This window comes from Elephantulus edwardii, unplaced genomic scaffold, assembly GCF_000299155.1.
Source record: "Elephantulus edwardii isolate Elephantulus edwardi_28Jun2011 unplaced genomic scaffold, EleEdw1.0 scaffold00047, whole genome shotgun sequence".
Classification (NCBI taxonomy): domain Eukaryota; kingdom Metazoa; phylum Chordata; class Mammalia; order Macroscelidea; family Macroscelididae; genus Elephantulus; species Elephantulus edwardii.
In genome coordinates this window covers 6,312,962-6,331,507 of record NW_006399797.1, presented here as the reverse complement: position 1 = coordinate 6,331,507, position 18,546 = coordinate 6,312,962, and the positions used below count along the sequence as shown (strand labels likewise).

The window sequence follows — 18,546 nt, the reverse complement described above, 5'->3', positions numbered from 1 at the left end:
TGCATGTGCAGCTCACTGCCAGTGCTTGCATAGTTCAAACAATGTACATTTAATTTTTTAAAATTTTCTCATTTAAACCATCAATAGTCGATGATGGGTTTGTTTTGGGGGGGTATTAATTTTAATGAAAGTTTACAGAGACTTTGGATTTCCATTCATTCATTGTTGCACTTTTCTCCCTGCTCACCCCATCCCCCCCATTCACTCTTCTCTTTGAAAAGTAAAAGAAAAATCCTTTCATTGTTACCCAGTCCCTCTCCTCAAGTTCACTTCTTTGTGCTGCCTTTTTTCTGGACTCCTGTCGTGACAATAATACCTAATCATATATCCCTTTTAAACAGTTCTCTCCCTCATCTGTTTCAATGCAGTGTACATTATTTATCCCATCTTTCTCAGTCTCCCCCCAACCCCAGTGTCAGTCCTCTTTTATAACAGTGGCATTATGCAGTATTTGTCTTATGTGACTGAAATATTTCACTCAGCATAATGGGGTTTGTTTGGGGTTTTTTTTAAAGTTATATTATTCTCTTAACTTTTTTCGCAGAAAATACTCCATTTTCTGTACAATTCATTGGCTTCTGGACATGTTCGTAGTAATAAGTTTATTAGCATGGTAATTTCAGTGGGGCAAAACTTACTGTCAATAAAACCTGAATTTCATTTGTGACATACTTCTAATACAGTAAAGGTTTGTACTGGACTTGGGAGTTTTGCCACATAGCCACTTTCAAGTTCATAGCTCTTTGGCTTTGTTGCTTATTCCAGGGAACAGTGTCTCATCAGGTTAATGTGATTATCCATCCCATGATCAGCAGCATACTCTGTGTCAGTAGCGTTCATTACCATTTCACAGGTCAAAGTAGAATCTTTTTCCAAAAGATTTTTACCCCAAAAAAAAGTTCTTTACTGAGAAAGGTATGCTGGCAGTTGCATTGCTCTTGATTCCCTGATGAGGGCTCTTCAGCACAGATGACAAGAGGGTCCTATCTATACCTCATATAATAATAAAGTGCAGTGGTGATAAGCAGTAGTCTGGCCAATCTTAGAATCAGTTCCTGTGATTTTAAACTGCCCATCAAATAAAAGGCCAGGTGCTGATTGTGAACTAGACCACCAACTTTACTCATATGCATGTTCAAACTGAAGCTAAAGAAAATGAAATCAAATCTACAAGTACCAAAATTTGACCTTGAGTTTATCCCACCTGAATTAAAAAACCATCTCAGGAACAGATTTGAGGCCTTGAACACTAATCAGCAGACACCAGATGAGCTGTGGGAGGATATTATCCAGGAAAAATACAAAAGGTCACTCACTACAAGACAAAGGAGAAAGAACAGAACAAGATGGATGTCAGAAGACTCTACAGTATTGTTTTAGAGTTCCAAGAAGCCAAAGCAAAAGGAAGAAATCAAAAAGTTAAGGAGCTGAACAGAAGATTTCAAAGGGCAGCTTGGGAAAACAAAGTACTATAATGAAATGTGCAGAGCTGGAGTCGGAAAAGCAAAAGGGTTGAAGTCACGCAGCATTTCTTAAGCTGGAAGAACTGAAGAAAAAAGTCAAGCCTTGAGTTGCAATACTTAAGGATGCTATCTATAGGCAGAATACTGAATGGCCCAGGAAGCATCAAAAGAAGAGGAACGAGTACACAGAGTCCCTATACAAAAAAACTGGCTGACACAGAAGTAATTCATCAAACAAGTTATTTTCAAAAGACAATGGTAATGAAGGAGGACGTTTAAGCTACTCTGAAGGAATTGGCAAAAACCAAGGCCCCAGGAATTGATAGAATACCAACAAACATATTTCAACAAATAGATGCAGCCCTGAAAGTGCCCACCGGCTGTGCCAAGAAATCAGGAGGGCAACCACCTGGCCGGCTGACTGGAAGAGATCCATGTTTATTCTCATTCCAAGAAAAGGTGATCCAGAGTGTGGAGATTATAGAATGGTATCACGATTATCACACACAAGCAAAATCCTACTGAAGATTCTTCAAAAATGGCTCGAACAGTACCTCGACAGAGACGTGCCAGAAATACAAGCTGTATTTAGAAACGGCTGTGGCACTAGGGACACCATAGCCAATGTCAGATGGATCTTGCCCAAAGCAGGTAGGGCTAAAGGAATGTCTGTCTGTGTTTTATTGACTATGTGAAGGCATTTGACTGCACGGATCACAACAGATTATGGCTAATCTTGAGAAGAATGGGAATCCCAGAACACCTGACTGTGCTCCTGTGAAACCTATACTTGGGCAAGGAGACAGTCATCAGAATAGAACAAAGAAACACTGCAAAATAAGATTGAGTCAGAGAACCACCCTGTCTCCCACAACAGTTCATTCAAGAGACTGGGCTTTATGAGGAAAAATGTGGCATCAGGATTGGAAGATTTATCAACAACCAATATTATGCAGATGACACAGCCTTACTTGCTCAAACATAGGAAGGCCTTAAGCATTTGCTATAGAGGGTCAAGGACTGTAGTTTGCAATATGGATTGAAGCTCAATGTCAAGAAAATAAAGATTCTCAGCAGTGTGCCAAGGGATAGCATCATGATAGATGGAGAAGAGATTGTTAACAATTTCAGCCTGCTCAATTCCCCAGTCAGCACTGTTAGCACCAGTAGTCAGGGAATCAGAAGAATTGCATTAGGAAAATCTGCTGTCAGGGACCTTGCCAGAGGGTTAAAGAGCAAAGGTGTCAGTCTAGAGACTAAATCTTTGCCATGGTCTTTGCAATTACTTGCTGTGCGTCATTGAGCTGGACAGTGAACAAAGTGGAAAGAAGAAGAATTGATGCCTTTGAGTTGTGGTGCTGGAGAAGGCTCTTGAACATACCATGGAGCGCTAAGAGAACTAGCAGGTCTGTCCAGGAGAGAGTGAAACCAAAATGCTCTTGGAGGCAAGGATTTTGAAGCTTCATCTAACATAGTTTGAGCTTGTAGCTAGGAGGGACCAATCTTTGGAGAAGAATATCATGCTTGAATGGATGGAGAGACAGCACAGGAGAGGAAGACTCTGGATGAGATGGATTAATACAGTAACTGGGGCAATGCAGGTAGGTGTATCAGAGACAGTGGGACTGGCTCAGGGATAGGGCAGGGATCAGAGCTGTTGTGCTTAGCGTCTCTACGAGTCATAGGCAATGCGACAGCATGTAACTGCAACAACACGTCAAGGTAGACTGTCCCTCCTCCACTTTTTCTTCTAGGCAACTTTATATCTTCTTCTGTCATTAGATTTAGGTTTCATTCTTGCCAAGGATGCTGATGCCTACCAATTACTACCGAGGGAGAATTTCTCCAAAAGAATTGAATTGCCTTCTAGATTCAGCTGGTCGTGGATCCAATCTTCTACAGCCAGATTTCGGTAAACATCATTGTAAATCAACTTCACAAATTAGCCCACTTTTAACTCTCTGTTTTAAGCCACCTGTGGGGGGACCTCATGGTTGCAAAGTAACTGGAAACAGGTGGTCAGTGAAGGAATCACATGCTGCTGTTTCCAGGTCGTGCCCGTGGCCGCCGTCTGTGTCACCAATTCCACTGCCTCCACAGATGCTATTTTGGCACCACTCATTTCAGCTCGGACTCTCGGCTGCTCAACATTCTCATCTTTAGACAAGCTCTTTTAAGTTTGAATGCTTGTAAATAGTTCTTTATAGCTGCTCAATCCTCAAGGCAAATAATCCGTTTAGTTTCATTAGCTTCCTGGGTTGCAGAGTGCCCTGATGGTGCTGTGGTTAAAGTGTTTGACTGCTCAAAGGTTGATTGTCCAAACACATCAGCTGTTCCAGAAGTCTGTGGCAGTCGACTTCCATAAAGATTATTATTGTTCTTGTTGTTGTTGTCATGTACCAACAAGTCTGAACCGACCCATAGCTGACCTTCTAGCCGGTTTTCCAAGGCAGTAAATTGCAAAGGAGGAAAATGTTTATCTTACTTCCACAGTTTAGCTGGTAGATTTTAACTACTTGCCTTTGGGTCGATGATGCAGCTCCTTACCACTAGGCCACTTTCAGAATCCTTGGGACAGTTATACTCTGTCCTCTTTTGTTGTTGTTGTTGTTGTTGTTGTGTGTCTCAATCCTCAAGGCAAATAATACGTTTAGTTTCACTAGCTTCCTGGGTTGTAGAGTGCCCTGACGGTGCTGTGGTTAAAGTGTTGTTGTGAGTCTCCTGTGCCTCATAGTGACCCTGTGTACAATAGCTCTGAACCCTGCCCTATCCTGAGCCAATCTCATCATCTCTGACAGACCTAATCCCATTTCTTCAGTCACTGAGTCAATCCATTTCATCGAGGGTCTTCCTCTCCTATGCTGTCCCTCCACCCTCCCAAGCATGACGTCCTTCTCCAAGGGATGGTTTCTCTCTCTCTCTCTCTCACACACACACACACACACACTACAATGTCATTTTGAGTCAGAATCTACCTCAGTGGCAGCGTGTTTTGTTTAGGAGTTCGTGCTTTTTTTCCACAACCCTCTTAGGTGCAAAGGCTTTTCATTATTCTTAATTTCCTAGTATAATTCATAAAGATTAATATTCTACACATTAATGAGCGAAAATGAGCTAGTGTTTGCCATCTTTAGTTAGTCATATGTTGTGTTGGCAGTAACATATTGAAAAGTGTGTTGCATTCATCATAACAAGGAACACTTTAAAATAGTTTCTGAAGTACAGTGCTGTTAATGATAGGATTATATCCGTAAACATGCAACAAAGACCTGTTAATATGACAATTATTCAGATATACATACCAACCGCTAAAGCCAACGTTGAAAAAACTGAGGCTTTCTACCAGATTTTGCAGTCTGACATTGAGCACACAGTCAAGATGCCTCAACAGTAACTGACCCTCAAATGCAAAAGTTGGAAACAAGAGTTGATAGTGGAAAATATGTCCTTGGTGACAGAAATGAAGCTTGAATTCACATGATAGAATTTTATACCAAAAATTATTTATTCGCTGCAAATACTTATTTAAAAATCATGACTAAGAACTGATGTTGTTGTTGTTATGTGCCATCAAGTCGCCTGTGACTCATAGCCACCTTATATGCAACAGCCCTAAACCCTGCTCTATCCCTTGCCAATCATATTGTCTCTGACACACCCATCCCGATTACCCCAGTGACGGAATCAATCCATCTCATCGAGGGTCCTCCTCTCCTGTGCTGTCTCTCTACCCTCCCAAGCATGATGTTCCTCTCCAAGGACTGATCCTGCCTCGCAACAGTATGTCAGATGAAGCAAATGAATTTCAATTGATAAAAGCCCTAGGAAGCAAATTGACTGTATTTGAGCATAGGTCAACTAGCTCAATATCATTAGTCAGAACAAGGCCAATGATTGACTGTGGAACAGATCATCAGTCGTTCACATGCAAGTTTAAATTGAAACTGATGAAAATTAAAACAAGTCCATGAGAATCAAAATAAAATGTTGATTGTCTCACATGCTTTGAACACGTGGCCAGGACCACGTCTTTGGAGGGACCAGTCTTTGGAGAAGGATATCATGCTTTGAAGGGTCGGGGGACAGCACAGGAGAAGAAGAGCCCAGATGAGATGAATTGACACAATAACTGGAACAATGAATGTAGATGTGTCAGACAGTGAGATTGGCTCAGGATAGCGCAGGGTTCAGATCTATTGTTCTTAGGGTTCCTATGAGCTGTGATCAACTCAATGGCACATAACAACAGCATCTCAACTGAATGTAGAAACCATCTCAAGAAAAGATTTGATGTGTTGAACACTAATGACCAAAGACCAGATGAATGAGAGGACACCAAGGACATCATCCATGAAGAAAGCAAAAGGTCATTAAAAAAAAAAATATATATATATATATATATATATATATGTCATTAGAAAGCCGGAGAAGAAAGGATGGAAATGAATGTCAGAAGATATTCTGAAACTTGTTCTTGAAAGGAGAAAAGCTAAAGCCAAGGGCAGAAATAATGAAATAAGAGAACTGAGAAGATTTCAAAGGGCAGCTCAAGAAGACCTAGCATCAAGTATTATAACAGAATATACAAAGACCTGGAATTAGAAATCCCAAAATGAAGAATATCTCAATGTTTTTAAAGCAGAAAGAACTGATTTAAATCCAAGCTTCTAGTTGCAGTTGTGAATGAGTCTGTGGACACAGGGAGTCTCAAAAAGAATAGGACACAGTTCACAGTCACTGTACCACAAAGAATTAGTCAGCTATTTTGAGAAGTAGCATATAATCAAGAACCAGTAGCACTGAAGGAAGGAGTCTAAGCTAGTACTGAAAGCATTGGCAAAAAGAAGACTCTAGAAATGGACAGCATACCAATTGAGGTCTTTCAGCAAGCAGAACCGCCCTGGCCAGGCTCACTGGCCTGTGCCAAGGAATTTGTAAAATAGCTAACTGGCTGAAAAAAATCCTTATGTGTTCTAAAAAAAGACCAAAAAAAAAAAAAAAGGTAATCCAACAGAATGCATAAGTGATAAAAAAATATCATTAATATCACAAACAAGAAAAATCTTGCTGAAGATTATTAAAAAATGGCCGGAAAGGTACATTGACAGGGGACCTCCATAGTATTCGCGATTGCTTCCTAAGCTTGTGAAAGTTGGACATTGGATAAGAAAGACCACAGAAGTGCTTGCTTCGGCAGCACATATACTAAAATTGGAATGATACAGAGAAGATTAGCATGGCCCCTGCGCAAGGATGATATGCAAATTCGTGAAGCGTTCCATATTTTCGACCCTGAAATTAACCAGTCTGTAACGAAGGCTAACTACTTTCACCTACAAATTTCGTCTTTGGATACAAAGCTAAGTGGATAGTACTTACGGAGGGACTGTTTAAAAAAAAAGAAAGAAAGACCACAGAAGAATTGATGCCTCTGAATTGTGGTATTGCCAAAGAATATTGAATGTACCGTGAACCACCAAGAGAACAAACTAATCTGTCTTGGAAAAAAAAATGTAGCCAGAGTGATCCTTGGCAACAGTGGTGATGAAACTTCATCCCACATGCTTTTGGCATACTATCAGGAGGTTTAGGGCCTTGGAAAAGGATGTCAGTGCTTTTAAAAGTAGTATCAGCAAAAGAGAGAAACTCTAAATGAGATGGATTCACTCACTGACTGCGGTGGAAATGTGGGCAGCAGCACAAACTGGGGCACTTGTGTTCTGTTGAACACAGGGCTGCTGTGAGTTGGAAACGACTTGCTGGCACCTAACAACAAGCCAGAAACTCGAAACTGATGACTCTGCCCCACCAGGCTCTCAACTCTCACCCCAGTCATTTTGACCCCTCCAAGTCTGCCCTGGAGACCACCGCATGTGCATTCCTTCCTATTTTTAGTCTTGTTTCTGCCCTTATTGCTAATTAGTTCCTCTGTGTTTCCAGAACATTTCTACCTTCTCAAGCTGGCAATTTCCTAACAGGTAAGCAGTCACCATGTTGTTCATTGTTATGTGCTATCGAGTTGACTGCAACTCATAGTGACCCTAAGCACAATAGTCGTGTACCCTGTCCTATCCTGAGCCGATCTCACTGTTTCCAACACTCCTGCCTCTGTTACCCCCGTTACTGTGCCAATCCATCTCCTCTAAATCTTCCTCTCTTACACAGTATCCTTCTCCAGGGACTAGTCCTTCCTGGCAGCATTCCCAAAGGATGTCAGGCAGAGCTTTATAATCCTTGCCTTTAAGATACAACTTGGTTTCACCCTGTCCAGGACAAATCTATTTGTTCTCTTGGCAGTCCATGATATGTTCAATACTTTTCTCCAATACTGCAACTCAAAGCCATCAATTATTCTGTCATCCTTATTCATTATCCAGCTCTCTGATTCATGGCAAGTAATTGCAAAGACCATGGCTTGGATCAGGCCCACCTTAGTCTCTAGACTGCCATTGTGCCTCCCTAGTACTCTGGAGAGGTTTCTGAGATTTTTCCATACAATTGTTTCTATTTCCAGACCACTGGTGCCAAGAGTATTGCATACAGTATGATAAGTAACTTTAGTAAGAGTCTTTGCACTTGTTCTTTATATGGCCTATTGCTTTCTTCATGTATAATGTCCTTGACGACATTCCACAATATCTTTGGTCATAATGTGTGAAATCTATTCTTGAAGTGGCTTCTAAATTTAGGTGAGATGTACTGGTCTCATTCACTGAGTTTATGCACTGGGTCTTATTGATTTGTTTTCATTTCCTTCACCTTCAGTGTAAACTTGCAAATGAACTATTGATGGTCTGATCTGTAGTTGGCCATGACCTTGTGACTGACAATATTGAGCTTCTCCTCAGTCTCTTTCTCTTCTCCACAGTCTCTTTTTTTGGTGTACAGGTTACATACACACACACACTTTGAAAATAGAGTGTTCCTGGGAAACCTTTCTTAGGCCAAAATAGCATAATGTGAAGAAGCAGTTACCATTAATTTATATGGGAAGTATTGTATTCCCCACTCCCCAGAATAACCTAGCAAACCATGTCATATACACTTAGCACAGGATTGAATGAAACCAAACTTGTCACAGGTACAAACACTGTACAGACAGATGGCACATGACAGATACCATACAGTATCTTCCAGTATTGTGCCAAGATGGGTCAAAATAACTCTCAGTGATTTTAGTTTTAAACTAGCAAACAAGCAAAAAGGACTCAATATTTGTTACTGTGGGGTAGAAAACTCTAGTAGTAAAAAGTGGAGTTTTAGTCTAGGCTCCGGACCCATCCAACGTCGAGATGTTGATGCCCAAGAAGAACCGGATTGCTATATATGAACTCCTTTTTAAGGAGGGGGTGATGGTGGCCAAGAAGGATGTCCACATGCCAAAGCACCCCGAACTGGCAGATAAAAACATGCCCAACCTTCATGTCATGAAGGCCATGCAGAGTCTCAAGTCACGAGGTTATGTGAAGGAACAGTTCGCCTGGAGACATTTCTACTGGTACCTTACCAACGAGGGTATCCAGTATCTACGTGATTACCTTCATCTGCCTCCTGAAATTGTTCCTGCCACCTTGCGCCGCAGCCGACCTGAGACTGGCAGGCCACGACCGAAAGGTCTGGAAGGTGAACGACCTGCAAGATTGACTCGAGGGGAGGCTGACAGAGACACATACAGACGGAGTGCAGTGCCTCCTGGTGCCGACAAGAAAGCCGAGGCTGAGGCTGGGTCAGCAACTGAATTCCAGTTTAGAGGCGGATTTGGTCGTGGACGTGGTCAGCCACCTCAGTAAAGTTGGAGGGAATTGTTTTGTGTTGAATAAACATGTAGTCAGAAAAACTTAAAAAAAAAAAAAAGTGGAGTTTTGTATGCACCATACCTGTTCTTTTTAATAGCTTTCTTTAAAAACAAAATATTTCAAAAGTTTGTTAAATCTTAGTATTTAAAGGCCTATCCCTCCAGGTGCATCAGAATTGAGCTGCTCTTCATCTGTAGCCAAGATCTTATGCCTGTGCCATACACACAGGGTCTTTCATTTAGTCATCTTGAAGTGGAGCCCCTTGTCATGCAAACAATTGAGTTTCTGAACTGTTGGTCAAAAGACTAGGGTTCAGATTCACCCCGAGGTGCATCAAAGGAGAAGCCTGGTGATCTACTTCTGAAACATCCCCCACAGGAATCCCATGGGTACAGCCCTCCTGTGACACACATATGGTCACCATGAGTTAGAGTCTGCTGGTTTTGGTTACTGTCAAGACATTTTAGAAATTGACTGGAAGGTACTAAATCTATCACACATGAGGAAGCATGGACTGCACGTAGGTGAGGGTAGAACAGGGAAACAAGAAGATACTTGCATGCCATGCTTTGAAACCGAGGTAAATAGGCAATATGAAAAAGAGATTTCAGTTGGCCCAATCTTGTCTAATTGGACTAGACAGAGCACGTAGGAGAAGAAACAAGATTCTGAAACTTAAGCATATGGACCAGAAAAAACTGGGACAATTTCCAAAGAGATAATAAAGTAAACACAGACACAAGCACATACACTCTTAACTTTTTCCAAAGGCTCTAGGTCTAATGTACTGTGGGGTGGAGGTTTTTTATTGTTTTGGGTGTTGGTTTTTGTTTGTTTGTTTGTTTGTTTTTGTGTATACTGCACTGAAACAGATGAGGGACTGAATAATTTAAAAGCGATGTATGATAGGGTATTATGGTTATCACAAGAGTCCACAATTAAGGTTGCATAGTGGATGTACTTGGGGTGGTGGGAGGGGTGCGGGGGGATTGTGCACCAGGGAGGGAGTCTTTCTTTTACTTTTGAAAGAGAGGAGCAAACTGGGGGACGGGGGGAGAGGGCTGAGCGGGTAGAGAAGTGCAGCAATGAATGAATGGAAATCTAAATTCTCTGTAAATGTTCATTAAAATTATTTAAAAAAAAAAAAAAAGGCCAAAAGTTAGATGTGGGGAATTTTAAAACTTCCTAAGTCTACAGTCAAATTAGAAGTTGGCCTTTGTATTTCAAATGGTAGACTGGGATCAAATGGTAATTAGGGGTCCTTCCCCAGTGGAGAGGAGGGACCACCTCATCCCTTGGCTGATGGTAACAAATCTGGGGACCCTTCCATTGATGAGACATTGTCCCCTGCTCTGACCCCACTGCTGGCCCACACACCAGGCCAATGCCGTAAACCGCCAGTAGGCGGCGCGGTGCCGCTGCGATGCTGGGCGCTGCGATGCTGGGCGGGGCCACCAGGGGTCCTCACTACTCACTGTGCCCTTCTCTCCCCAGGAGGCGGAGGGCGTTTCCTGCCACTACTGGTCGCTGTTTGACGGGCACGCGGGCTCCGGGGCCGCCGTGGTGGCATCCCGACTGCTGCAGCACCACATCACGGAGCAGCTGCAGGACATCGTGGAGATCCTCAAGAACTCGGCCGTGCTCCCCCCGACCTGCCTGGGGGAGGAGCCCGAGAACACGCCCGCCAACAGCCGGACTCTGACGCGGGCCGCCTCGCTGCGCGGCGGGGCGGGAGCCCCGGGCTCCCCCAGCACGCCGCCCACCCGCTTCTTTACCGAGAAGAAGATTCCTCACGAGTGCCTAGTAATCGGGGCCCTTGAAAGTGCATTCAAGGAAATGGTAGGCATCCCGGGCCACGGGGCTGGCCGCAGGGACACACGCCCCTGGTCACCAGGTTCTCCCGTGCTTGGCTCTTGCAACAGTTTCCTTTTTTGCTCGAAGTCAGCAACAATGTAGCGTTTCTGAAATTGACTGCTGGCAAAAAATTTAAAAGTAGATGAAAAAGAAAACCCCCAGGGTGGTAGGCTTATTAAATGCATACGTTTGGGCCTCGTTTCCAGCGTCGCTGCCAGTGATGCCAAGCGGTTCAATTTCACTTAATTGAGATGTGAGCCACTCTTCTTTCTAATGCAAGTGTCTGAATTCCACATGTTTGGGGAAACTTAGAGCATCTGGGAAAGCTCTCAAAAATACCCCTTGCATCCAGTTCTGCTCTGAGAGCTTCTAGTTTATCCTGTTAGGAAAGTGGGGCATCTTCACACCGCTACAACGTAGCTGCCACTGGAGAACCGGGGGGTCAAGATCCAAGACCCATTGATGAAGGAATGTGGACCTGCTTGAACATTTGCATCTGTGTAAGAGCCCGACGGTACAGCCAGTTATAATGTTCCTCTGTTAGACAGGTTGGTGACCACTCAGTGAAAGGTGTGTTCTGTTCTCTTCAAACTTACAGTCGTAGAAACCCTCTGGGAAAGTTCTGTGCTGTCCTCACCTGCAGGGTCCTTGTAACTGGGAATAACCTTGAGGAAAGAGGGGTTCCGCTTATATGTGTCCTTCCTGTCAGTAGAATAAGGGAACAAGTTCCCTGCTGCCACTCTGCTCTCAAGAAGGGACACACAGTCAGCCCCTTGCTGGGCCCTGTTCCCACTACCTCCTTCCTACCTGAACTTGCTTTCTGCAGATTTTCAATGATTTTTCTTTCCTGAGCAGCAGCCTGTACACAGATCAAGAGCGTGAAAGAGTTAAAGACGCTATTAAGACTTGGATAATGTGAGTGGGTGACAGTATACGTAAAACTCAGGAGTGAAAAAGTAGAGACAGAGATGTTGAATGGAGCAAGAGCGGCTAGCAGCATCTCCTGCACACCCCAAGATTCCTAGCCATCTTTTGTGCTATCAAGGGGAGCAAAGCCAGTGAAATTAAATAGCTTCATTTGATTTAGTTCTAAGGAACAAATGCAGAAAGTGTATGTTCACACTTGAGTTTTTGTTTCTCGCCACATCTTTGGTACCAGGTTTTTCATTCATTATCACACAGATAGGACTTCTCCTTTGACCCTTATAACAGGTGGCTTAGCATTCCTCTCTACTTCAGGTTTAGTCTTTTTGTTGTTGTTATGTGCCATTGAGTCGTTTGTGACTCATCGCAACACTGTGTATAACAGCCCTAAACCCTGCTCTGTCCTGTGCCAATCTCACTGTCACTGACACACCCATCCCAATTACCCCAGTCACTGAATCAATCCACCTCATAGAGGGCCTTCCCCTCCTGTGCTGTCTGTCCTTCCACCCTCCCAAGCGTGATGTCCCTCTCCAAGGACCTGTTCCTCCTTACAACATGTCCAGAGTATGTCAGATGAAGCTTCAGAATCCTTGACGCCAAGGAGCAGCCCAGTTTCACCCTCTCCAGGACGAACCTGTTTGTTCTCCTCACAGTCCTCCATGATATATTGGTATATTCAACACTCCTCCAGCACCACAGGTCAAAGGCATCAATTCTCTTTTTGTCATCCTTAGTCACCATCCAGCTCTCTGACACATAGCATACAATTGCAAAGACTCTGGCCTGGATCAGTTCCACCTTAGTCTCCAGCCCAACTCTGGAGAGGTCTCTGACAGCTGACTTTCCCACTGCAGTTAATCTCTTGCTTTCCTGGCTGCTGGTACCAAGAGTGTTGAGTGTGGAGCCAAACAAACTAAAACTGTCAACTATCTCAATCTCTTCACCATCCATACTGATGCTGCCAACTGGCCTAGTGGTGAGAATCTTTGTTTTCTTGATGTTGAGCTTCAATCCATATTGAAGGCTGCAGTCCTTGACCTTCTGCAGCAAGCACTTCAGGTCCTCCTCAGTTTCAGCAAGCAGGGTTGTGTCATCCACATAACACAGGTTATTGATGACACCAATCCTGATGCCACATTCCTCCTCATACATACAGCCCAGCGTCTCGGATGATCTGTTCTGCATACAGATTGAAAAGATACAGAGACAGAATACATCCCTAGTGGACCCCTTCCTGATTTTGAAACATGTAGTGTCTCCTTGATCTGTTCTGATGACTGCCTCCTATTCCAGATACAGGTTTTGCATTAGCACAATCGAATGTTTGGGATTCCCATTCTTCTCAGAGTCAGCCACAGCTTGTTGTGATCCACACAGTCAAAAGCCTTTGCATAGTCAATGAAGCACAGATAGACATTCTTCTAATACTTTGTTTTCAGCCAAGATCCATCTAAGATTAGCTATTATATCCCTAGTGTCTCTTCTAAATCCAGCCTTCACATCTGGCAGTTCTCTGTTGATCTGTTGCTCCAGTCTTTTTTGGATAATTTACAGCAGGATCTTGCTTGCATGTGATATTAATGATACTGTTCGATAATTTCCGCACTCTGCTGGGTCACCTTTCTTTGGAATGGGAACAAATATCGATCTTTTCCAGTCCATTGGCCAGCTGGCTGTCCTCCAGATTTCTTGGCACAAGTTAGTGGGCACATCTAGGGCAGCATCTGTCTGTTGAAATAGTCAATTGGTATGCTGTCAGCTACTGGAGCCTTGTTTTTTGCCATTTCTTTCAGAGCAGCTTGAACTTCTTTCTTCATCACCACAGGCTCTTGCTCATTTTTCATGAAATTCCGTGTCAGCCAATTCCTTCTGATAGTCCGTAGAGTGTGTACTTTAGACATTGCTCTTCACAATCGATTCGTATCCATAGGTCGGCCCAGCAGGAGAAAGATGGGCAATCTCCTGTACAATGTACAGCCTCCTGAAAACCTGCTGGAGGGTCAGCTACGAGCAGAACCAACTCGAAGACACTGAATAAAGGTTTGAGCTTTATTTCAAGCATGTCTAGTAACTTCCAAGCTTGCAAACTAGATAAAACTACCAGGAAGCTGAAAATATCACTTAAGAAAAATATTAACAATGGAAATATTGGTTCCTGGTCACTCTCCAGGCACCCAGAAGCTCTAATGTGAATAAAGGGGAGGTACAGGATCGTTCAAGGTCAGATCCCTCGTTCACAGGGTCCCTGTAAGTCATAGTTGACTTGATGGCACCTAACAACACACTGCAGCACCTCTCAGTCAGAAGGATAGTATATTATTGAGGCAGAAATATGACATGGGCTATCTTCCATTGAGAGAAGAAGGTAGTTTCCCTGGCATAATTGAGAAACTTCAGATTTCCCGTCATTCAGTAATGCTATTGTAATAATGCTATGTCAAGGAGCATCTACTCTGAAGGCCTGCATTCTCACTTTTATCCACTAGAGGCCAGTATCACATCGAATCAGATCCACAGAGGTCCTGAGGTTTTCCCTCCCTGGAAGGGCTGCCATTACTATGAGAGGCTCATTCAGAAATATACTTTGCAAAGAGGCTTGTTCTTGTTTTCTAAGAATTTGTCAGCCTTTAATTAGCCGTTACATTATTTTTTTTCGTGGATACCTAGTTGTCTGCAAAAAGAATACATCTTTCCTTTCCATGTCTGTATTTATTCAATCAGTAAATACAAGTTGAGTACCAACTATATAGCAAACCCAAGAGGGACAAGAACATTGACCGAATTGAGCAAGTTCCTTGTTCCCACAGAACTCGCAGGAAAACATGAAGGAATGAAAATTCCAACAGGAAGACCCTGAGAGGACATGCAGGGTGCATCAGGGATCTGATGGAGAGGTGAAGGGAGGTTTTCCTGGGAAGGTGGTATCAGGATGAGGGGGTGTAAAGCACACACGCTGAGAGGTACATAGAGTGTCCGAGCCTCGCTTCACATGGGGAAGCCAGATGGGGCCAAAAACAAACTGAAATCCCCCACGATCGGAAGATAAATTTCAGGAGTGGGCAGGGTGCAAGATTCATAGGAAGGGTAGTCAAGGGCCTGGCTGTGGAGGACCCAGCACACCATATCGCGAACATTAAGCTTTAACTCATAGCCCTTCTCTGTTGCTTCCTCCCCAGTTCACCCCACTTCTGCTTCCTTTTTCACCCAGATGGTGTCTATAATTCTCAGCTCTGCCTTGATTTGCACCGTGTATTTTACGTTATTGCATGAGAATGGCCAGACTTTGGTAATTTTCATGCTGCTACATAAAGTGACTGTATCTCCCACTTTGCTCAGGACTGAACCAGCCGATGGCTGTTGTCTCAGAGTGTTAAAAGAACGAGGGCAACATGGAGAAGCTGTAGTTGACCTCCACTAACTTCACCAGGAGGAGCCCCATCAACAGGATCCACAAAGCGAGCCCCCAGAGATCAAGTCCCCCATGCTCCACACCTCCTTCTGCCAATTCCAACACCAGTCCTGCTCTGCTTCGTTGTTGTTATTGTCGGGTTTTTGTGCCTTTGAGTCAAGTACAACTCATAGTGACCTTGGGAACAGCTGACCTGAATTCGGCCCTGTTCCAGCCTTATCAGCTCTGACACACTAGAGTCTGTTGCTGAAGTCACTGTATCAGTCCATCTTGTTGAGACTCTTCATCTCCTTTGTCGACCCTCACCAAGCATGATGGCCTTTCCCAAGGCATAGCCTCACCTAGCGAGATGTCCAAAGTATAAAAGACGAAGAAGCTTCACTATCTTGGCCTCTAAGGAGCACTCTGGCTGCACTTTTCCCCAGATTTATCTCTATTACTGGATCCAAAATCCATTGTCATAGCTACAAAGACCTTGCAGAACACTACTCAAGATTATCTGGTTCACTAGAGAAGTTGTTGTTCTGTGGTGTTGCAACTCATAGCTACCCTGTGTACACCTGCCTTGAACCCTGCCCTATCCTTAGCCAATCTCAGTGTCTCCAACATTACCATTGCCCCAGTTACTATGTCTCATCTGGGGTCTTCCTCTCCTGTGCTGTCCCTCTACCCTTCCGAGCATGATGTCCATTCCCAAAGTACATGACACGGAGCTTCAAGATCCTAGCCTTCAAAAAGAAACTTGGTTTCACCGTCTCCAAGATAGACATATTTATACTTTTGGTGGTCCATGGTATGTTCAAGACTTCTCCAGCACCACAACTCAAAGGCAATGATTCTTCTTCTGTCATCCTTAGTCATTGTCCAGCTCTCTGATGCATAGCATGTAATTGTGAAGACCATGGCCTGGAGAAGTTAATAGGTTACATTTCAGGTTGGCAGCAGGATACAGTTCCTATAAAGCATGCTCGCAGACCCTTGACCTTCCAGCCTTGTGGCTTTAGGCCAGTGTCACAAAGCTCTCTTAGTTCCGCCAGTCTCAGCTTCTCCCCCGCCAACCTTGTCCTTCAGAAAGCGTGGGCAAAGGCTCCTGGTTCTGCTTGCATGGGGCAGCAGTCCTCAGGTCAGCTCTGCCGTGTTGGTCTCTGGTCCTCTGCTGCAGCTGTTGGTGTAGCATCTAGTCTGACAGACACAGAAATCTCTGGCCTGGAAGCACACAGGCTGGGTCTTCCTCCTTGCTGATAATGAGATTGCCCATTTCTGCCACAAAACCTGTTCAGTTTTAATCTGGTAGAATGGCCAGACTGGCCAGTCCCCTCATGCATAAACTGTGCACCCGGCTTCCATTTCCCTCAAAGCCACGTGGTGAAAGTCCAAGGCAGCGTCCTAGGAAAGCTGTATTGAGCAGTGAACCCACTGCACTACAGAGTAATTAGTAACACTAGAGCTTTCACTCGCCAAATGTCCCTGTTTAGACAACAATGCTTTTGTTTACCCTAGTCACAAAGAGCTCTTCCAATTTATTCTTTGCTTCATCAGAGACTTCAGGGAAAGCCCACCCCAGTGACCTGCATAACCATTACATTAGGGTGGTAAGGAGTTGTGCTGTCAACCCAAAGGCATGCGGTGTGACTCCTCCAGCTGCTCCATTGGAGAAAGATGGACAGTCCTTCCTTGTGATTTGCTGCCTCTGCCTCTGAAACCCTGCTGGAGGGTCAGCTATGGTTCAGTTCCAACTCAGTGGTACTTAACAACACAGCAGGACAACAGAACCCACAGGAGAAATGATCTCATGGCCAAATAGAAAATATTTTTTCTTTCCTTCTCCTCAAATTTGATTTTTGAAAGTCGTTATCTCAAGGTAAACCTGTTTTCTAAAATGCTCAACTCACTGCTGATTCCTTTACCTTGTTGGCCTGATCTGGTGGCCCCACCCCAGCGCTTTCTGAAGAAGGCAGGTATGGAATCTCGGGCGTTCTTCAGCTGCTCACCATAGCCTGCCACTTTCTACTTCTGTTCTGGGTGGCCTTCAGGCATTAGAGGTTAGATCCCCTGCCGGTTTCCTCTAATGTAGGAAAACGCAATGTTAAATAAGATTTACTCACATGAGCATCTCAGTTCTGTGACTCCCTGGCTTTTTGTCCCACTTTTAATCCAGAAAGTTCCCCAGCCAGCACCCACTCTTTACTGCTTTGCCTCCCTCACTAGTGACATCGATGTAGCTACTACCCCTTCAGATGTTCAGACTATGTTGTTGTTATGTGCCCGCGAGTCGCTTGCGACTCATCGCTACCCTATGTACAACAGCCCTAAAAACCCTGCTCTATCTTGTGCCAATCACACTGTCTCCAACACACCCACCCTAATTACCCCAGTCACTGAATCAATCCACCTCATAGAGGGTCTTCCCCTCCTGTGCTGTCCCTCCACCCTCCCAAGCATGATGTCCATCTCCAAGGACTAGTCCCTCCTTACAACCTGTCCAAAATATGTCAGATGAAGCTTCAGAATCCTTGCCTCCAAGGAGCAGCCTCGTTTAATCCTCTCCAAGATGAACCTGTTTGTTTTCTTAGCAGTCCATGGTGCACTCAGTACTCCTCTCCAGCACCACAGCTCAAAGACATCAATTCTTCTATCCTCCCTAGTTATTGTCCAACTCTCTGATGCATAACAAGTGATTGCAAAGATCATGGCCTGTATCAGACACACCTTAGTCTCCAGAGAGATACCATTGCTCTTCAGTACTTTGGAGAGGTCCCTAACAGCAGACTTTCCCATGGCAATACGTCTTAATTTCCTGGCCGCTGGTGTTGACTGTGGAGCCAAGCAAACTAAAGCTGTGAACAAACTCAATCTCTTCACCGTCCATCATGATGCTGCCAATTGGTCCAGTGGTGACAATCTTTGTCTTCTTCACATTGAGCCTCAATCCATATTGAAGGCTGCAATCCCTGACCCTTAGCAGCAAGCACTTCAGGTCCTCCTTAGTTTTAGCAAGCAGGGTTGTGTCATCTGCATAAGGTAGATTGTTGCTAGATCTTCAACCAATCCTGATGCCACATTTCTCATAGAGCCCAGCCTCCTGGATAATCTGTTC

At 44.1% G+C, this 18,546-nt stretch overlaps 1 protein-coding gene across 1 annotated transcript in view; it reads left to right on the top strand.

Annotated features, from left to right (window-relative positions):
- The window catches only part of PPM1H (protein phosphatase, Mg2+/Mn2+ dependent, 1H), a 440,657-nt gene that overhangs the window by 205,193 nt on the left and 216,918 nt on the right, over positions 1 to 18,546 (top strand). The window contains exon 3 of the mRNA XM_006886046.1: positions 10,754 to 11,098. Within this exon, the coding sequence (XP_006886108.1) occupies positions 10,754 to 11,098 (345 nt within the window). The remainder of the gene's footprint in view (positions 1 to 10,753; positions 11,099 to 18,546) is intronic.